Source organism: Monodelphis domestica, chromosome 6 (genome assembly GCF_027887165.1).
Source record: "Monodelphis domestica isolate mMonDom1 chromosome 6, mMonDom1.pri, whole genome shotgun sequence".
Taxonomy (NCBI): Eukaryota; Metazoa; Chordata; class Mammalia; order Didelphimorphia; family Didelphidae; genus Monodelphis; species Monodelphis domestica.
Window position 1 is genome coordinate 245351148 of NC_077232.1, and position 23317 is coordinate 245374464.

The 23317-nt window shown below is 36.1% G+C and overlaps 1 protein-coding gene across 1 annotated transcript in view; it reads left to right on the forward strand.

Annotated features, from left to right (window-relative positions):
• The window catches only part of ARSJ (arylsulfatase family member J), a 130150-nt gene extending 107622 nt beyond the window's left edge, over nt 1-22528 (forward strand). Inside the window, exon 2 of the mRNA XM_001365962.4 lies at nt 20007-22528. Coding sequence (XP_001365999.1) covers nt 20007-21408 — 1402 coding nt within the window. The 3' untranslated portion in view covers nt 21409-22528. The remainder of the gene's footprint in view (nt 1-20006) is intronic.
• Nucleotides 22529-23317: the final 789 nt, after the last annotated feature.

Genomic DNA, 23317 nt, shown 5'->3' on the forward strand with positions numbered 1-23317 from the left:
TGCAGAAAAGAATTGGGCATAGAACAAAATTCAGAGTTTTTCTTGGACAATTGGATAGCAATATTCAAAGCATAGAAGGTTACTAACAATGTTTTCTGGTACCAGTCTAGGCTAAAGTGGAGGAAAGGAAGGGAGACTATCCACATTTCAAGGTCTTCATTCTATCAGGGATCATCACTCGCTTGGGGAGGTGAGGAGAGTTAGAAAGATCCTGCATTTGGGAGCTGGAGCAGTATGCACAGAGTTAAGGGAGGACTACTTAAGAATGGTGGATGACAAGTGATCTAGCTTAGCTGCAATACAGAGTAAATGATGAGTAGTATGAGATAATGTTTGAAAAAATCCCCTAATGCAAAACTCCCCTTAAGGAAACTTGCCTGAAATAATAAAGCCTTTCCATTCTCATAATACTCCTATTTCCTCTGTCAAAATACAAAAAGAGCTACACTATCCTCACAGGCTACCAAACACATGTCATGTTGTCCCAGGTGTGGTCTAACTCTAGTGATGGAATTATTCAATTTGGGGCGCAAAAGTTACAGGGAACTTAATAAGTCAGCTTTCAACTCAATTTTGCCTCCTACTTGTCCCACACTACCCACTTCTCCTAGTGACTTCTTTCTGAGATTATTTCCAAATTACCCTACAGATATTTTAATTGTACATAATTGTTTACATGTTATCCCCCTCATTGGACTTTGAGCTCCTTGAGAAAAGGAAGAGATTTTGACTTATTGCTTAGCATATGCCTGGCACACAGTAGGTGCTTAATACATGTATGTTGATTTGATAGAAGAATGAGGAATTAATTTTAATTTATTGCTAATTTGAAGAAACTAAATTTAGCACCAAAATTATACAAGCTGGCACTTTTTTTAAACGTGAAATATTTTAAGGATACAAAGCAAATATAGGACAGCTGTTTTCTATTTTCAATAATGAGAGAACAAGAGGAAACAGACCTACACTACAACATGAGGAATGTAGGTTAGATGTAAGAAAGAATTCCCTGGCTGTGAACATTGTTGAGCTCTGGGATGTGCTGCCATGTGGAGTTTTGAATCTTCTATAATGTTTTTTTAGAAAATGGGCTCCATATCTTTTAGAAGGAGTAAGAGGATAAATGTCCCTTGTAGCTCTGTATGAAAAATAAAGTCAAAACTTTGATGTTAAACACATGAGAGGAAAGATAATCTGTAAAAAGAAAATTTAATGGAGGGATTATCTTTAAAGAATCATGCTAATTTTCCTTTTTCTCTTTATTTGAATTCAATTCAAAGGCCAGAATCAGAGACATCACTTCCACATCCTGACCCGTCAACTTTAATTGCTTATTAATGGTATCATAATAATAAGTTCTTGACAATTCAGAACAAAAGTATAAATTTAAGCAGTTTTATCATGAATATTGAGGGAGTGGAGGGAGTTCTCAGAATCTGTGACCCTATGATCATAGGTTATAGAACTTAAAGCTGAAAGGCTCTTCAGAGGATTAGTTCCAACTCCCATATTGTGAGCCTCTCTGACTTGGTAAGATTACTGTTTGCTGTTCTGGCATAGCCTTTAAGAATGACAGTAATAGCTACCATTTATATAGGCTTAAAAGTTTGCAAAATAATTTATATGTTATCTCATGTGATCCTCAAAACAACCTTGAGAGGATTGCTTTTATTATTACCACCACTTAACAGATGAGAGAAACAAGGCAGACTGGGGATTAAATGACATTCCCAAGATCACACAGCTAGAAAATAGAGAGTGTTGGATTTGAGCTCAGGTTTCCAGATTCTATGCCCAATATTCTATCTACTGCAGGAACATGAAAAGTAGAGGGAGATATCACAGTGGCTTTATTTATTTTACAGATGGATAAATTTTTCAAAAATTGTTTTCTGATATTTTCTGGTAATTGTTCTCTCCCCCCTTCAGATCCCTCCCCCTTTCCCAAGCCAACAATAATATGCTATAGGTTGCATATGTGTTATCATACAATACACATTTCCCTGCTCATCATATTGTGAAAGAAGACACATATTGCTTAGAGTAGAGGAAAGTTAATGGAGGAAATAAAATGAATGGCATATTTCAATCTGCATTCAGACTCTGTCAGTTCCTTCTAGGGTGGTTGACAACCTTTTTCATCATGAGTTTCTTGAGGCTTTCCTGGATCCTTGCTGACTTTAATAATAATAATTATACTAATAATAGTTAAATCATTCTCAATGGATCATCATATGTTATTGTTGTTACTGTGTATAACATTCTCCTGGTTCTGCTCACTTCATTTTGTATCATTTCATATAAATCTTTCTAGGATTTGGAGAGCACAGTATCTTTATGAAAAATGTTACATACTTTAATAGAAATGTAATATTGAACAGCAATACAAATGACTTCACAGTAATTGTTTACATTTCAATTAATTGCAATATATATTATTTCATAATACTTTCTCAGTTCTTCCCTCTAAATCAGCATCACAGTTTTTTGGCTCTTCATTCTCTTTTACTTCCTATGATCCTTTATTTTTATAGCTCTTTTTTATTTTTGAAGTGGTTTCATTGTTTCAGAAAATATGGTTCCAGTTTCTTTGTATTCTTCATATTTATCTTAATTGCATTCATTTTCCATTAAATTAATGATATTCATTTTATTTAATCATTGTGCTATTAACATAAAAACCTCTTTTAAAAAAATTGATGCATTTTCAGGGTTGTGTTTGAGATCTCTATTTCTTTAGATTATGGTAAGCTTAGAAACCACTTTCTATATATTTATTTTCATATAATTTTCTTATGGGAAGTTAGGTAGTGTCTAGAGTTCCAGACAAAGGTGTTATGGGAATTTTGTTTAATTTCCTTTCAATTATTTATTAATATATATTAAATGTAAAAATAATTAATAATTCATCCTAGAAATCTTGATTAATATTAACCTCACCTGACTTACAGGATGAGAAAATTGACTTAGAGACTTAAGCATTCCTTAAATAAGGAGCTAGAAAAAGAATCTCAACTCTTCCTGACTGTCACTTCATATCATATAAATCTTCCTCCTCTATTAGACTATTTATAGACCCTCTAAATGTTGTGTAATCTGAAAGCTGACTAAGTTTATCTATATTAGAGTTTGTTTGATAAAGTTTTGGGGCTTTTTTCTCATAGGGAATATATGTGATCATGATTGTTTAACTAAATTTGTTCACCTTTTAAAACACAGAAGGAAGCATCTATCTTCCATTTAACTTCTATGATCTAGGTACAAGATTTCAGTATACAAATGATCTAATTCTCTATCATTATGACATAATTTTGCCTACAAAAATTCTCATCAGAATCTTTATGATTGTTTCATTTTTTCTTTCAGACCTGGACTTTTGCTTGAGCATAATAATATAACCTAAATTTTTACCTCCATATCTTGTGTAGTGTGGTAAATCCATATTTGGCAGCAAAAAAGTAACTTCTTTTCACATAACAGAGCCACAAAGATCAGAGTTCAAATCCTAGTCCAGACAGCTGTGTAACACTGGGTTATTCACTTAGCCTCTGCCTGCCTCAGTTTCCTTATCTACAAAATGAGAAAAATAAGAGTACTTATCTCTCAGATTTAATTTGATGACCAAATAAGAAATATATATGTGTGTGTGTGTATAGATATATTTATATAACTTTAAAAACCTTAGTGTATATATTATGGGGGAAAAGATTAATGAACCTCCTTACACGTTGACAAAATCATAGATTTTGAGCTGAAAGGAATTAGAGATCCAGTGTAGTCCAGTGGTTTTCAAATTTGTTTTATCTCAGTTCCTTGTATGGCCTTAAAAATGATTGAGGAACCCAAAGAGTTCTGGCTTATGTTATCTATATTGATATTTAACATATTAGAAATGAAAACTGATAAGTTTTCAGCATATTTATTTATTCATTTAAAAGTAACAATGAACCTATTAAAGATTAACATAAATAACATTTTGTAGAGGGAAAATCTTATATTTTCCAAAACAAAAAAATCCATGAGAAGAGTGGTATTGTTTTACATATTTTTGCAAATCTCCTTAACATCTGACTTAATGGAAGGCAGCTGGGTTCTCATATTTATTTATGCATTCAATCTGGTATGATGTTATTTTGGTTGAAGTAAATGAAGGAAATCTAGCCTCATACAGATATGCAGTTGGAAATAGGCAAATAATGCATTACTATTATTATGAAAATGATTTTGACCTCATGATCCTCCCCCCCCCGAAAGTTTCTTGAGGAGCCCCAGTGGTCGAAGTACCATGCATTGGTAACCACTGATCTAGACCATTGAAAGATTTTGTAGCTCAGATAGTTAGGTTGTTGGTGTTCAATCATTTCAGTTGCTTCTGGCTCTTCCTGACCCCATTTGAGGTTTTCGTGGCAAAGACAATGGAATGGTTTGCTATATCCTTCTCCAGATCATTTTACAAATGAAGAAACTGGGCCCAACAGTGTTAAGTAATTTGCCCATAGTCACACACTTAGAAAGTATCTCAGGTCAGATTTGATCTTTCTAACTAGAGAAACTTGCTCACTGTCCCCTGCACCATCTAGCTGCCCACCACCTGGCTGCCCCCTTCCAGCTTTACCATTCTAAAATTCTAGTGACAAAGCCTAGAAAAGAAGTCAAATATCCTAACTTTTTCTCCAGAAGCCTTTCCTTTGCACCACCTAGGAACGTAAGAATGATTTCTTCTGAAATGATATATCTGTACCTGGTCAGCTATCTGATAATGACTTAAGAATCTGAAGAACCAATGAGAAAACAAATACAGATGAAAGCTTTTGAGGAATCTTACACAGGATATTCAGTTGGATAAACCTTTGCAGAATTAGAGAACTTTCTTTAGTTCTGTATTTGACCCTAGAGAGTGCTCTCAACTGTCTCCACAAATTTCAAATTCCATAAATTTAAGATGCCCAGTCTTTTTGGCTTGGTGGCAGGATTTAATCTCCCTATTCCTCTGTTTCTTTATATGTAAAATGTATAAAAGACACTCACATTTTCCATTTTAACAAGATATTGAAAGAAGCAGATGAAACAAAAAATAGTGAAATTACTTTAAGAATTATTTAATCAAAAAGTACAAGAACTTATGAAAGTATGCTTTTAAAGAAGGGCATAATGCAAGGTGCGGTAGGTTCATTCAATAACCATGGATTCATGCATTCTAATCTCACAATGGCAAGACCTATTTAACTTTAAAGCACTAGTGGTAGCATTTTTTTTAAAGCTGACATAGAAATGAGAATGATGGCTATTGATTTTAACAGTGTTGGCATCAACTATAGGACTTGCTATTGTTCATATGGAATTGATTTCTCTTCATGTGGTTACCATATGGTGAGAAAATTCCATTACATTTCAAAATTCATTAATTTACTGTTTTGAATTAAATGATGCATTCATTCAAAATACATTATATGAAAATGTAGTTCTCTTGGCTAATTTGAGTTTAATCAAAAAGAAATTTAACTCCACATAAACCAATCACTGATGCCTTTAACATCCTTTGATTTAAAAAAAAAGCTGAAGAAAATATAACTCTTGGAATTTTAGAGATCAAAGATATTTTTTGAGTTCATCTCACCTGATCTTCTATCTGCATAATTTGTTTTTCAGCTCTTTCAACAGAAAGCTATACAGCCTTTATTGTTGCTTTTTTCATGTTCAAAACTGAGGTTGTTTTTATTATTTTTATGTGTATACATAACATAATAGAATATGCAACATAACAACATAATACATATGATTTATTATCAATAGGTAATAAATATCATTATCCACGAGAAATAAATTCTCACATTTGGTATGTCCAAAAGTCTATATCTCATCTTTATATTCCCCATCCCTCCTCCCCAAAAAGGCAGGTAATATGACATAGATTGTACATTTGTTGTCATACGATACACATTTACCTGTTTGTCATGTTGTGAAACAAGGCAGCTAATGTTTACACTAGAGAAAAATTCATGGAAGAAATAAAGTGAAGAAAGGTATGTTTCAGTCTACTTTGGGACTCCATCTCATAAGTGCATTTCTTATCCTGCATATTGTCTCTCTGTCATGAAGTAGGCAGTGCTATTCTTTGTATATACTTTGAAAACATGGTTGAGTATTTTGTTGATTATCCTTTTTTTAGGTATTCCAAAATTCCCTATTTTTTCTAATGTTGATGTCTTGATATGTTTTGATTCTGTTCACTCACTCTGCATCATTTCATAAAAATCTTCCCATGTCCCATTGAAACCATCTTTCTCCTTGGTTCTTGCAGCACAGTCATATTCCATTATGCTCATATATCACAATTTGTTTAACCATTTCTCCATTTTAATACCTCGAGTGTCAAGAAGCCTACAGCCTAATGAGGCAGATAATTCTATTATTGACTAATTCTAGTTATTAGGAAGTTATTTTTTATGTTGAACTGAAATATGTCTCCTACAAATCTCCTCCGTCTTCTATGTAGCCTGCCTTCAAGGGAAATGTACTGTAATAGAAGACCACTGAGTTTAAAATCAAAAGATTCAGAAGACATTTTTAATTTTTTTTATCTTTACTCAGCTATTTACCAGCCATGAAATTTTAGGTACGTAAGCTATCAACTAATTCTCAACAATCTTCTGAACCATTTAGAACTACATATTTATTCACATCTGATTTTATTTTGTCCATTGTTCCAGAAGATCAAGATATGTTTGATGCTAACTCTTTCATTTACTATATAAACGATCCTGCCAAGGTCTATATCACTGATAAAAAACATTCAACAGAGGGGCAGCTAGATGACTCAGTGAATAGAGAGCCAGATCGAGAGTCAGGAGGTCCTAGGTTCACTAGACACTTCTGAGCTCTATGGTCCTGGGTAAGTCACTTAACCCCAAGCCTAGCCTTTGAACCAGTATTTAGCATCAATTCTAAGACAGAACAGAAGACTTATTTTAAAAGTCAAACAACAACAACAACAACAACAATGAACAGGATAAAGCCAAAGACAAAAACCAAGTGACAGTCCTCTAGATGCCTCCTTACAGATAAAAGGAGTAAATATGAATTTAATGCAGGAGTAAATCAAAATCAATTGGTAGAGCTTTAGAAAAATACTATACTTTCTATTTTAGCAATAACTTTAAGGCAGAGGGATAGATATGGGCAAATGAGGTTAACCAACTTGCCCAGGATCACACAGGGAGATATGACTGAAGTCAAATTTGAACCCAGGTCATTCTGACTCCAGACCTGGCTCTCTATTCACTGTGCAACCTATCTGTCCCTACTGTTAGATATTAAAGACAACTCTCATGGATCTCCCAAGTGGCTATTGCCACCACATCCTATTATTTTCCACCATTCTTCACAATTTCTAGAGAATCATAAGGTGGAAAGAAAGGCAAGCTGAGCAAGTGGTGAAATTCAAACAAAGGCTGGTAGACTATTTGCAAGAGAGATTGCAGAGAGGACTCGCATCACTTACGAGCTTGATTATTTGCCAAGTCTCTTCCAACTCTGAGATTTTCTGGTTTCTTCCCCTGCCATCTATATAGTTGTGGTGACTTATCTGGGGTGCTGAGAAGTTAAGCAGCATTACCTTGGCTCCAGCAGGCACAGGACTTGGAAAATAAGGACTTGGGCTTTGGTCTTCCTCACCCCAAGTCTGGTTCTTATTATCCACTATCCTATACACTGTCTCTTGTTACAAATATCATTAAAAGGTAATAATTAAATTATTGTTCATCACAACACAAATGACGGTAAAGTACTACACTGAATCTCCTTTGGGGAATGAAGCTGACTGTGGGTGAGGAGTTCTTAAGCTAGGATCCATGTGATTTAGAGGGGAGAAGGATATAAGTGGGCTTTCTTTTTCTACTTATTTTGTTTTATGAACTTAAAAAAAAAACTCATTTTAAGAGACATCCAGGTAGCACGGGGGATAGAATAGAAGGTCTGGAGTCAATAAGACTGGGGTTCAAATCTGCCCTGAGATATTTCCTAGTTGTGTGACTATGGGCATGTCATTTAACTTCAATTGCCCAGTCCTTACCACTCTTCTGTCTTACAACTGATACTAAGACAGAAAGAAGGTGAGGGTTTAAAAAAAAACTTACTCTGAAAAGGGTCCATAGGTTTCACCAGATCAACATAGTGGTCCAGGACAATTACAGAAGTGAAGAGCCACCATTCTCATAGTTTAATTTGATAGAACACAAATTGGTCTACCAAGCTGGAAATGTTTAAATGTTTAAAGAATGTGTATCAGTGATGAACTGTTTGTTGATCATCTAAAGATCAGACATTAATATTTGGAGATGCTCCTCACCAGACTGACAACAGGATAACCCATTTTTCTAGGCACAGAAACTTGCTTCGGGGATTATAAATATCAGCTAGCAAAGTGCTCATGTATAAATCACAGATCTTGACACTAATGAAGTGGCAATCCTCATGACAGCTTCCAAGGAGTTAAAAGGTTCACAAAGGGGTTTCTGGGAGGAAGGCAGTGCAAGCACTAATATCCCTATCTTACAAGATAGGCCACTGGAGCTCAATGATAACAGCCAGAGCCCAACTCTTATTAATGACGGCTGTCTCCATTTTGCCACTCTTCAGTGATGTTCCACTCTTCCTGTCCCCATTTGGGGATTTTTAAAGCAAAAACAGGGAAGTCTCTCCAGCTCATTGGAAAGTGAGGCAAACCAGGTTAAATGATTTGTCCAGGGTCGCATAGCTAGCAAGTTTTGAGGCTGGATTTGAACTCATCTTTTTTTCTGATTCCAGGCTCACTACTCTATCCACTGCACAACTTAGTGACCGCTCTGCTTCTGAAGCCAGTGTTATTGTAACATCACAATGCTGACTCTCAACATAGCTTTATAGGTTCCCTGTTTTTGTTTTTTTTTTAATCATTCTTCACCAGCCTCATTTCCTTTGTTTTTAGTGATATCTCAAGTATTGGTAAGGAAAAGAAGAAGCTAATTAGAACCCAGGAATCAAGGGAGAAATTATTGAAATAAAAGCTCAAATCAATAAATAGATAACTTGATTACATACATGTTTTTACAGAGACAACAGGTTAAATGAAGTGTTTTCTCCTTCTGAAATGCCCTTCTTTGACAATCTCAAACTAGGACTTCTTCCAATCTCTCTCCATGCCTTCCCAGATGTACCCCACTTCATATTCCCTATTTTAAATTTCCTCAGCACTTATGTATGCAGACATATCCTAGATAATGTTGCCCTAACCAACATTGTTTCAGTATAACATCATTAGTACATCTCAACCACACCTCCCCAAAAATAACATCATAAAACAGTGCTTGCTGATTTCCCAAGACACAAGTCAGATGGTTAATGAGTCCGAGCTAGTTCTTGAGCCTCATTGACACTATCTCTGGTGACTGTCGAACTACCGTATGCTTATTTTATGTGTATAAATATGATTCTTAGGAAACTCCCTGCCCCTGCTGTTACTGTTTTACCTAGGCATGTTTTCCATCATTCTTTCTTTTAAAACTCTTACCTTCTGGTTTAGAATCAATACCAAGCATCAGTTCCAAGGGAGAAGAGCAATAAGGGCTAGACAATGGGAGTAGAGTGACTTGCCCAGGGTCTCACAGATAGGAAATGTCTGAGATCATATTTGATCCCAGGACCTCCTGTCTTCAGGCTTGGCTCTCAATCTACTGAATCACCTACCTGCCCCCATACATCTTTTTAAAGAACTAATTATTAGGTTGCCAACAGGCTAAGCCAAATAATCATGTATTTGCTCATATATAATTTGTAATTGGTAGTTAAAATTTTTAAGGGACATATCTAAGTTACCTAACTTGATTATTTGGTCCTCAGGGGCAGGAACCTGATCATCTTATTTCTTTCATATCTTTTATTTGCTCTTCTTGAAGTAAATGCTTATTAATTGAGGCAGACTTGGAGGCAGAGAGATTGAGGTTCAAACCTTGTCTCATATTCTCACTACATGGCCCTTGGCTATACTATATTGTTTGGCCCAGTGGTTTTTGGATTCCTTTGAAATTTAGGGCAAAGTAGAAACAAAATTAGCATGCAGCAGTTTGTTTCAAATTCATTAACCTGGAGGAATTCCATAGGACTGGAACAGACTTCACAGGGCAACTACTTAATCAGCCAAATTTTGAATAAAAACTGACTTTTGATCTACTGCTGAATGAGTTGTAAGTATTTATAGAAAGTCTCCTTTACAGATCTGCAACTATACTTCTCAAGCTTCATTCTTAGATATCCACTTCACTTTGCCTTAATTTGCCAACCTATAAAATAAAGGAATTTTGTTTGATGACAGCTAAGGTCCCTTCTGGCTCTAAATCTAGGCTCCTATGATTCTGGATTTATTTCATCTACCTAATTGTTGTGAAACGAATGAACAAATTTGTTTGAAACTCAAGGCAATTTGGAACTATGCAAAAAAGGCTTTAAAAGACTGCCTGCCCTTTGACCCAGCCATACCACTGTTGGGTTTACACACCAAAGAGATAATAAGGGGAAAAACTTGTACAAAAATATTTATAGCCACATTCTTTGTGGTGACAAAAAAAAAATGGAAAAGGAGGGTGTGTCCATTATTTGGGGAATGGCTGAACACATTGTGGTATCTGCTGGTGATGGAATACTATTGTGCTAAAAGGAATGATAAACTGGAGGAATTCCATATAAATTGGAACAACCTCCAGGAAGTGATACAGAGTGAGAGGAGCAGAACCAGGAGAACATTGTAAACAGAGGCTGATACACTGTGGCACAATAGAATATAATAGACTTCTCTACTAGCAGCAATGCAATAACACAGGACAATTCTGAGGGACTTATGAGAAAGAACCCTATCTGCATCCAGAGGAAGAACTGTGGCAGTAGAAACACAGAAGAAAAACAACTACTTGATCATAGGATTCAATGGAGACATGATTGGGGTTTTTATGTTAAAAGATCACTACTATAAATAAGAATAACACGGAAATAATTTTTGAACAATGAAATATGTATAACCCAGTGGAAATGCTTGTCAGTTCTGAGAGAGAAGAGAAAAGAGCAGGGGGGGGGGGGGGGATTGGATCGTGAATCATGTAACTATGGAAAAATATTCTAAATTTTAAAAAAAGAGACTAAGGGCAAAGTAGAAACTTAAGCAACATGCAGTTCTCCATTCCAAATTTATTAATGTGAAGGAATCTGAAGCAGGAAGGAATTTTGTGGGCCACCTAATCCAACTCCATATTTTGTCAATGAGGAAGATGATACATAAAGAATTTAAGTGACTTGCTTAAGAACACACAAACTATATCTCAGAAGCAGAACCTTTTGACTCCAGAGGTAGAGCTCTTAATTTCTAACAAATACTTGTTACGTGCCTATGTACTATGTGCTATGCCCTGTACTAAACATATCCAAATTTTATTTTCTCACCTTATTCTCCTAAAACCCTTGGAGATAGGGACTATTATTGTCCCCATTTTACAATTGGGGAAATTGAGGCAGGGAGAGGTTAAGTTACTTGCCTAGGGTCAGCCATACAGTAACTATCTGAGGCTGGATTTGAACTGAAGTGTCTGTGATTCTAGCCACTTGAATGATTAGCTATCTCTACAGTTCGCTTTCCACTTCCTACTAAGCAGGAAGGAAAGTTTAAAAAACAACCTTTTTTTCTTTCATTTATCAGTTCTATTTGATAGAGATAACCATGTTTCCTCTATTAGGTTACTAAACCACAGCAACAATAGTTCTATAGACATATTATAAATATGCCTATAGAAAATTCTCTAGAAATCATAAATAAAAGGGAGCTTTATTAGCATGGCCAATAAATCTCAAAAACACATTTTTATACCAAAAAAGATTTTTTTACTTATGGTTTCTAGAGAATTCTCTTGGCAAAATCATCATTTTGTTACTTAATGATAACTACAAGAATTTACTATTTTATATACATAGAATGTAATAAGCATTCTACTAAGTGTCAGCTATGTGTGGGGCACTGTGCTAAATGCTTTAAAAACATCAGCTCATTTGATCCTCACAACAACCCAGAAGTAAGTACTATTATTGTTCCCATTTTACTGATGAGCAGAGGCAGGCAGTAGATAAGTGACTTGTCCAAGGTCTCACAGTAAGTAAGGGTCTAAGGGATATTTTAACTAATTTCTTCCTCACTCTGTGCTTAGTTTTATATTCACTGGGTCTCCTAGCTACCTCCAACATATATTTATGCATGTCCCATCAAACACACTACTGATATACATAAAAAGAGAAACACATTTTTTCAGAGAAGTAAGTGTATATGTATGCATATATATATATATATATATATATATATATATATATATATATATAGAGAGAGAGAGAGAGAGAGAGAGAGAGGGAGGGAGAGGGAGGAAGAGAGAGAGAGAGGGAGAGGAACAGAGAGAGAGAGAGAGAGAGAGGGAGAGGGAGAGGGAGAGGGAGAGGGAGAGAGAGGGAGAGGGAGAGAGGGAGACATAAAAAGGTGTATTTTGTATGTATCTGTGTGTATTTTTAGTGAGCTAATATATACATCTTGGACCAATAGAAAAGTCAGAGATTTATGTATTAATCACCATTTCTTGCTGGGAGCTGTCAGGCCATGATGTCTTTACACAGTCACACATAGAAGCCAGGAGGTCATAAAGTGGCTCCTTGGCAGGATGGAATCATCCACTCAACCCCCTCTGTGTGACTTCTCTCATCAGCATCCTTTACTAATGGAATTGATATGATTATTGCCCTCTCTGTAGTCTCAGAAAAAGTAATATGAGAGCAAAATGTTTGCACACTATTTCCCCAAAAGACTATAATGGGTTAACTTTTGGTTAGCTATATAATTCCTAACAAAATCTGTGCCCTCAAAAGCCATACCCAGAAATCTACTCCCATGCACAGAAACAAATTCTCCTGAGCCAGTACATAAATCATTCATAAGGAGAGGCCTGTACAATATGCCTTAGTACATCATGCCTCAGTGACTTGATTTACCGACCAAAACCCTTCTTGGAAAATTCCCCAACAAACCCTGAAAAATGATGTCTAATATTAATTCTGAATTGTATTTTTAGTACTCCTTTGATCTCTCCACTTGACTACTATGATTGTGTACTCCTTTGATCTCTCCACTTGACTACTATGATTGTTAATTGTCTCTAGAATTTCTTATTGATTATATATTTTTATTAAAGGTAATAAGTGATTTTCCTTGATTGTCCATAAGCTCAAGCTCCTCACAGGTTAATGAGAAAATTAAGCCACCTGTGACAAAATCATTTATCTTTTGCAAAACCTTTGTATATCCTGTAAGAATCAATACTTATTGGAGGCATCTGAGTAGCTCAGTGGATTTAGAGCCAGGTCTAGAGATGGAAGAACCTAGGTTAAAATCTGGTCTCAGATACTTCCCAGCTGTGTGACCCTGGGCAAGTCACTTGACCCCCATTGCCTAGCCCTTACCACTCTTCTGCCTTGGAGCAATACACAGTATTGACGATGGAAGGTAAGAGTTTAAAAAAAAAAAGAATCAATAGTTACAATGAAGTGTGTAGAATGATTACAGAATGTTAATCAAACGATTTGTCAAAAGTTAATATGTCACTAACCCAATTATCTGCATTTGAACATGCATGTTGAATAATGTAGCTATGTGCCAAGAAAATGGGTATAAAAATAAAAACCAAACCTGGGCCATGTTAAGCAGCCATTCCATGCATATCCTGACCCCAGACTCACACACACACATACACACAGCTGTCTTCCATCATTCATTTCCGCCTGCACTGCTCCTGAGGAGGACCCCTGGAGCCTTGAGCAGGGCTAGACCCATGCTCTCAGCAATTTCTGGAAGGAATTCACTTGGCAAAAGGTTTTTGACATAAGAAAATGATGCCAGAAATTAATATTCATTTTAGTTTAATTTTTATATCTAGGGTTACCAAGTTTCTTTATATTCTGTTCACAAATGGTTATAATGTAAAGAAGCTATTATAGAGGGAAATAAGTGTGTAAAAACTAATTTCTTTACTTCCTGGGGAAAGAAGGGGACCCTTAAAACTTCCTATCAATGTTAATCTAGCACATTTTCCTTAACAATTCTGTATTATACAGTTCAGAGATTTTGTTGTTGTAGGTTTGGTTCACTTTTCCTCTACCAAATTACAGTCATTAAAGAAAAGTTGTGTGGGCTAAAAATGAGAACAGACATTCAAATCATCAGTCAGTGAGTGAAACAGGTTATGGCAGTACACCTTCAGGAAAGTACCTTGTAGAGTAAAAGATTTTGGCAATAACAATTATCTGTCATGTAGATTGAACCTTAGATGGAGAATTTCTTCCTTTGCTTTTTTTTTTGATATTCACTTGCCTTACCAATGACATAAAAATTGCCCATAAAAAGAAATTGAACCTTGTTTGGAACACTAGAGAGCCTCTTACCTTGACAAAATTGAGCTCTGAATGGGAGTAAAATAGCCTCCAAGTTTGAACACTATAGAGCCTCTCATCCTAACAAGATTGTGCTCTCAGTGGGAGTAAAATAACACTCAACAAGAAATTATCTTTGCAGTCTTATTCATTTATAATGTAGGAATGCAGTATCTGTTTTGCTAAGAATTTTTAAAATTTATTTCTTGATGAGAAAAAACAGGCATTTTAATAAGATTCATACATATGGAGAACATCAAACAATCTACTCCCTCAGCTCTTCACCATATTCATTCCCAAACCAGTTTATCCATCTTCTAGCCTATTCCACTGTGCCCTCAACCCCAACTCTTGTCTCTTTTCTATCTACTCAGACTTATCAGTCAATACTCTTTCTACCTCCTTCCTTTAACAAAAATTTGGCTGTCCTCTGAAGACACCATATCCGAAGGTCATTCATCCATCTATTCTCCTCAGTTTTTAAGTCTGACTTCTCAGTCTTTACCATTATTTCGATGCTATTCTTCAGATTTGGGGCTATCTGTATCCTGCCATTTGCTAGTACCCTCCCAACAGAAATTCCATTGGATCTATTTAGTATATAATTTGGTAATTTACCTTTCGGTTTCTGTATTATTTTTCTCCAGTAGGATGTAATATATTTAAGATAAGGGCAAATGCCTTATGAAATCAATTTGCTATTTTAATCTTAACCCCAATTTTCTAACCTTAACTCTCCCCATCTTTGCTGCTGACATGTGCTAACCTCCAAATGCTTCTTCCAACATTCTCAATGCATCCAACATTAGCTCAAGGTCTTCCTTTCCATTCCAATCCTTTTAACCATTCTTGTCAGTTTCCCTCTTCTCTTTTAACAATCAATCACATACTTCTTCAATCTTTTCAATTCCAAGGACCTCTTTCCTTCATCCATCCTTCCTCCACACAAAGCAACATGGTCCCACGTTAGACTTTCCAACTTTGTGAAATTACAAATCTTTGAAATCATATTCTTCAACCACATACTCTTTGTTTTTTACTTCTTCCATTCCCACACTAAATGTATTTTTAAACCCTTGCTTTCTGACATGGAATCAATACCAAGTACTGGTTCTAAGGCAGAAGATTGGTAAGGGCTAGGCCACTGGGATTAAGTGACTTATCCAGGATCACACAGATAGAAAGTGTCCAAGGCTAGATTTGAACCTAGGTTCTTCCATCTCTAGACCTGGCTCTAAATCCACTGAGCTACCTATCTTCCCCCACCAAATATATTCTTCACCTTCATTATGAACTTTATTCCCTTGACCCATTCCTAGTCTCTAAGTATATCTTTCTGATTCTAAATTCATTAATCTCTATACTTAGGTGCATAATTGCATAAGGCAATCATCATGCTTGAAATGTACTCTCTCATTATCTCCACCTCATGGAATCTCTAACTTTCTTCAAGCCTTGGCCAATCTGAATCCTGCCTTTTGTTAGTATCCTTCCAAGAGGAATACCTTTGTATCTACTTAGCATATATATTGCTAATTTAATTTTCTGTGTACTCATTTAATTTTAATCCAGCAGAAAGTAATCTCTTAAAAGTAAGAGCTTATTTCTATTTTTTTCCTTTTTATCCTTAGTATTTTCCTTAGTACTTGACATATTCTAGGTTTTAAATAAATGCTTATTGACTGTTTACATTGGTGATGTCAAACCTTTTAGAGACCAAGTATCCAAATGGCAATCTTCATGCTGCATATGAGCCACACAGCCCCTCCCCCCCACCTTACCCCAGACAGGAGAGGGAGGATGTGTTCCCATTGGGCTACTGGGTAGAGGGGCTGGTAATGTGAGAAATATTCTCAGGCACACATGGAGAAGGGAAAGGGGCATCCCCCTACTGCACACTCCAGCACATGTGCCATTGGTTCTCCAACATGGGTTTACATAAATGATTTGCCATTTCATTTTTTACTAAAATCAATAATCTAGATAATTCTAACATACTAGAATTCTTTGACTTGGACCTTCTGCCATTCCCAGCCAGGGAATCTTCAGCCTTGGGTGATTTCCATTATTTAACCTCTCCATTGCTGAATATTAATAGATAAGAATCACAAAACTGAACCATTTTCACAAATTACAAATTCAATGTGCACTAGCTCACCTCAGACCTTGCAGTTGGTAGATAATTCTCTTACTCTACTCTCATTTCCCACAATGATCGTTTCAAACCTTTTAATCTCTTCTTTCATTTTCAAATGCAACCAGATCCTACATTTATAGCAGATGCCTCAGTTCTTACCTCACTGGTAATGCTGAGATTACCCAATGTAAACTCCCTAGCCTAATTCTTTCAAGTTTTGTCAAGTTTTCTCAGAACACTCACTCATTCTCTTGGTCTTTTCTTTGTCACAGAAGTACTCCTATTTCACACTTAAAGGAATCCCTCCCCCTCAGACCTTGGCACTTGGTCCCATTCCTTCCAGCATTTCTGAGACCTTTGGTATAGTAAGGGTTTTATCTATCCTTTTTCAGTTGTTTCAGTCATGTCTGACTATTTCTGACCCCATGTGGACTTTTACTGGCAAAGATCCTGAGTAGTTTGCCATTTTCTTCTCTAACTCATCAAAATTACTCATTTTTTAAACATTAGCATTCTATCTTATAATTGATATTAAGACTTAGTTCTAAGGCAAAAGGGAGGTAAAGGCTAACTATTTGGGGTTATGTGACTTGTCCAGGATACAGCTAGGAAATGTTTGAAGGCAAATTTGAACTCATCTCCCCAACTCCAGGCTTGACTCCCTATCTACTAAGCAATCTAACTGTCCCCATCTACTAGATCTTTAATCTCTTCCTGACTAGTTGCTCTTTATTCACATTTACCAACAAACTTGGTCAGGTCTACCTGGTCCTAGAAAAGATTTTCTATCAATCCAGCTATGATACCAGTTCATTCATTTCTATTGCTAAACTTCTTGGGAAAAAAATTGTCTACTCTCCATTAATCAATCAATAAGCATTTACCAAGTAATTATCATGGGTCAGACAAAATGCCAGATGCTGGCTATGTATGCACAGATGAAAATGAACTAGCCATAGACTTCAAGGAGTTATAGTCTATCAATGACTTATTTCCTGTACCACCTTGCAATAGGACTTCTGTTCCCATCATTCTACTTTACCTGCTCTCACTATCTCAGTATCAATCAATGACCAATGATGATTTAATAATCACTAAAAGTAAGGGCATATTCCAGTCCTCATCCTCCTCAATCTCTCTGAAATCTTAGACCCTTTGCAAAATCCCCCTATTCAATGATCTATCAGCCCTTAATTTTGGACACATCTTATCTTGGTCCTCTTCTTGTCTCTATAATTGATAAGCCTCTTTGTTGGTACCTCCTTCTCTTATGATATTCACTAGGGATATGCCTTTTTATTTCAGGTCTTCTCTCTGAGAACTCTTTCATCTCCCTAATAACAATCTCATGAGATGATTCCCAAATTAATATCTCTAGGCCAAAGTTTTCTTCCACCACATATGTAGCTACCTGGAAGACTTTTCCACTTCATTGTCCCACTGGCATCTCAGATGTAACATTTCCAAAACACGATTCATTTCTTTACCCCTAAATATATTCCTCCTTCTGACTTCTCTATTTTATGTTTGGCAGCACCACATTATCTGGTATCTCGTGTTTATAACCTTTAGTTTATCTATTTCTTTTCTCTCTCTCTCACCTCTCACTTTTATAATAGCTTTAATATTTAGATTTTCCTCCTATCCCCACCACTAGCCTCAAAACATTGACTTTTATGAACACCTGCCTGTTTCTGCTATTATAAGTACCTAATAATAGGTTTCACATCTCCACTCTCTTCTCACATTTTATCTGTCTTTCATTCCGCTGTAAGAATCATGTTTATTATGCATAGGTCTGGTCATCTCTCTCCTCTGGTAAAAAAATATTCAGAAGGTCCCCATTGGTTCTTTTTTTTCTTTATTTAGAATATTTTCCCCATTGGTTCTTAAGTAAAATTTAGACCTTACTCCTCTTTCTACAATAAGTCATCATCCTACTTTTCTAGCTTTATCTGATATTATTATTAATCCCACCATGAATCCTATGCTTTAGCCAAACTTTACTATTCTGTGCCCATATGAATATTAAATGTGCTTCTGTATCACTGTCCCTTTTTTAATACTATTATCTAAAATTCTTTGTTGGAAATGTTTTCTCTCCCACCTTTCACTTGAATTCCTACTGATTGCTACTAATCCTTTAAAGTTCAGCTTTAAAGCTTCCTCTCCATGTAGGCTCTCCTGCTCCCTTTAGTAGATAACAAATTTTATCTTGGGACTTTATATCACACTTAATTATAATATCCTAATACATTTATCATGCAATATCATTCAATATTGAAATGCTTGAAATGCTGCAATTAGATTGTTTCTCTGAAGGTTGGGGTAGGATATGATGAAAACTTTGCTTACTTCCAGGATTATGGTACTATAAATGTCTCCTGGAGCATATTATAGATGCTACAGAGTGTTTTTCATAGGGCATTCACTTATACATAGTATAAGTGTTGAATGAATGAAGAATGAGTGAGTCTAGAACAGCATTGATCCTGTCTTCAATTCCTTGGTTTTGAAGGTCTAGTATGAAATGTATTTTTAAACTTATATTATGTTGCTATCTTTTGATTATCCAATTATATTCATTTATCCAATATATCCATCTACCTTAACCATTCCAGGCAGCAATCCATTGTAATAAATTCTATTAATTAATATAAATAAATTATAATAAATTCAATAAATTCAAACAAGAAATAAAGTTCAGTAAAACTAAAATACTCAGCCAAAAATCCTGATGTTATATGTAGTATTCCACCCCAATAGTTCTATGCCTCTATAAAGCATGAGATAGAATGCAGAGCAGGTGCCTTCTTACATCTCTTCTTTGGAGATAATCTTAGTCTCTATAAATTCTTAGCATTCAGCTTTCATTGTTTTGTTATTACTATTCTATGTATTACTTACCATCTCAGGGTGGAGAGAGTGGAGAGAAGGAGAGAATTTGGAAATTAAAATCTAAAATAATGAGGGTTAAAAATTGTTTCAAAATGTAATTGAGGAAATAAAATATTATTAAACTAAAATAAACTGGAAAAAGAAAGTAAATTATATATCTTTATCTTGCAAATAAAAAAACTACCATCTTGCAAATAATAATTAATAAATGTTTGTTGAATGAAATTAAATTATATTAATGATCCATATATCAATTGAGATCATTAGTGAAACCCATTAGTTAGGGGAAAATCATTTAGGTACATTTCAAATATTAATTGGATGATAATATGGATATTAGTTAGGTCATTAATTGAGATACTAACAATAGAATTATGGTGCATATTTCACTTTCTGTAAGAGATATTTAATTTAAGATAATTGTTTATTCTATGTAAAACATGCTTGTCCTCTATTTACATCTTGTGTTTTCTTTAACTCTTTTTCAAAGGTATCAGATTCACACCGGGCTTCAGCACTCTATCATAAGACCTACTCAGCCCAACTGCTTACCTCTGGATAATGCGACCCTACCTCAGAAACTAAAAGAAGTTGGTTATTCAACTCATATGGTTGGAAAATGGCATTTGGGGTTTTATAGGAAAGAATGCATGCCAACCAAGAGAGGATTTGATACTTTTTTTGGCTCCCTCCTGGGAAGTGGTGATTACTATACACACTACAAATGTGACAGCCCGGGGATGTGTGGGTATGATTTATATGAGAATGACAATGCTGCTTGGGACCACGATAATGGCATATACTCAACACAGATGTACACTCAGAAAGTGCAGCAGATTTTAGCTTCTCATGACCCAAGGAAACCGATATTTTTGTATATTGCATACCAAGCTGTTCACTCACCCCTGCAGGCACCAGGAAAGTACTTCGAACATTACAGATCCATTATCAACATTAATCGGAGGAGATACGCTGCCATGTTGTCGTGCTTGGACGAAGCCATCAACAATGTAACCCTGGCTTTAAAGAGGTATGGTTTCTATGACAACAGCATCATCATCTACTCTTCAGATAACGGAGGACAGCCTATGGCCGGAGGAAGCAACTGGCCTCTCAGGGGAAGCAAGGGAACCTATTGGGAGGGAGGAATCCGAGCCGTTGGCTTTGTTCACAGTCCACTTCTGAAAAACAAAGGAACTATATGTAAAGAACTCGTTCATATCACAGATTGGTATCCCACGCTGATCACACTGGCTGAAGGCTGGATTGATGAGGACACTCAGTTAGACGGCTATGACATCTGGGAGACCATAAGTGAAGGTCGGCGCTCTCCACGCGTGGACATCTTGCACAACATTGACCCCATTTACACAAAAGCCAAAAATGGCTCCTGGGCAGCAGGCTTCGGGATCTGGAACACAGCTATCCAGTCGGCGATTAGAGTGCAACACTGGAAATTGTTGACAGGGAATCCGGGCTATAGCGACTGGGTCCCCCCTCAGTCTTTCAGCAATGCCGGACCCAATCGGTGGCATAACGAAAGAATTTCCTGGTCCACCGGCAAAAGTGTTTGGCTTTTCAACATTACAGCTGACCCCTATGAGCGTGTAGACCTTTCGAGTAGGTATCCAGGGATTGTGAAGAAGCTTTTAAAGAGACTGTCTCAATTCAATAAAACTGCGGTCCCTGTCAGGTATCCACCCAAAGACCCCAGGAGTAATCCAAGGCTCAATGGAGGAGTCTGGGGGCCATGGTACAAAGAAGATGATAAGAAAAGGAAACCAGGGAAGAACAAGGGTGAAAAAAAGCAGAAAAAAGGTAAAACCAAGAAGAAAAAACAGCGGAAAAAAGAGCAGTTTCTCAATTGCCAACCAGACCTTACTCGTGGGTAATCATAAAGCATTGTGTTGGGTGAAACATAAATCCAACCCTACTTTGCCCCAGTTCAACTGTCAAAGCCAGCTTGGTAATAAGACTGCCTGAAAACCTCAGATCTCTTCTCATATGGTGCCAGTGCAGAGCAGCCTCGGTCTCAAACTTGACCTCAGTCTTCCTGACCCCCCACAAACAGCCTTGTCAAGACCTTTCTTCTGCTTCATACCAAAGATGCCATTCCTACGGGTAGCATTTCAGATGATGCTGTTTATCAGCGCTTTTATTTGCTCCTTTCACAAAGGTCAGGTGTTGGTATAACAGTTTCTACACTTCCACAATTGAACAAATCTTTTTTTTTTTTTTAAGTAAAGAAGGGGAGATATGACCATCACTGAAAATCCTGCTAGTGTGAAAGCGATTAGAAGGCAGCAAGGATAACACTGATCTTAGGGAAGCACAATAGAAGGCCATAGAAGTGACGTTGGAAAAGACCTAATTTTTTGCTGGATGTGTATGTGTGTGTGTGTTACACAAGAAGATGTTTTGCTATTATTTTTTCCCTCACTGAAGTTTTCCTTCTAGTAAAAATAAGTGAGAAGTCTCATATGGGAAACAGCTTGTACCTCATATGATCCTGCATGTATAAGAAGGGCAAGAAAAGGCCTTTGAGCACACTGCCAAAAAAAATTACTATAATTATTGTTTAATTGTTTTAATAAAATATGGCACTTCTGCATAAAAAGCCTAATTTATTTTTTACAGAGACAAAATAATTATTTTGCTGTCATCAATGGCCATGCAAAGATGCTTTTATTGTTTTATTTTTATTTTCCAAGTAACAGTAGAAGATTGTTTTTTAATTTGATCCTCCTAAATGACAAAGCACTGTAAAAGTCTGAGTTACTGTAAGCACTGCTGGAATGAGGAGAGTACTGAAGGGAAATCATCCAGGTGAAGAATCTGAATAGACATCGTTCGCCCATTATTTTGAATGTAATGAGAGGAGGACTTTGTTCAAGAGTTACCTGGAATAATTTAGTGTTGTGTCCAAGCAAAAGCTAGACACCTTTATTGTTTCTATGATCAACACTTTATTTATATATCTATTAAATAGTTTATTTTTATGGCATTCACAAAGTTAGTCTGGCTTTTCTCTTGATTCTCACCCACAAATCTGTTCATCTCAGCAAAACAAAATTTGTGTGAGTGGAGGGATGGTGGTGGAGGAGGGTGGCTTTAATAAGGGACATTTGTTGTTGTCTTGTTCAGTTATTTTTTAGTTGCATGTGACTCTTTGTGACACCATTTGGAGATTTTTTGCCAAGATACTAGAATGGCTTACCATTTCCTTCTCCAGATCATTTTACAAATAAGGAAATTGAGGCAAACAGGTTAAGTGATTTGCCCAAGGTGACACAGCAAATAAGTATCTGAGGTCATACTTGACCTCAGAAAGATGAATCTTTCTGACTTGATACCTGGCATTCTATCCACAGGGCCACATAGGTACCCCAAGGGACACTTACGATCCTCAAATTGGAGATCTTTCCTTTTATCTTTGGAGATTTACACCATGACAGAAAAAATTAATTACTATTGGCAGCCAACATCATTGAAGAAAATATCTTCTTTGTATTAAGAAATTCTTAAACACCATAGGAAGATTATAAAGAAATAGAAGTGATGGATCCTAATGTAAAAATATTTAAAATGTAGTTTGAGATAAAAAAAATTTTTGAAAGTGCTAAAGAGTAAGTATATGACATTATGGGACTTTGGAGCTCCGTGACAGTTACTAATACCCAAAAGGAACATGTTGGCACCTGATGCCTTATATAGTATAGTACATTGTCATGCCCCCAAAAAGGAGAGGAGGGGAGATGAACTCCAGGGTCTGCCTGAAAGAGACATATGCAGCTAGAGACT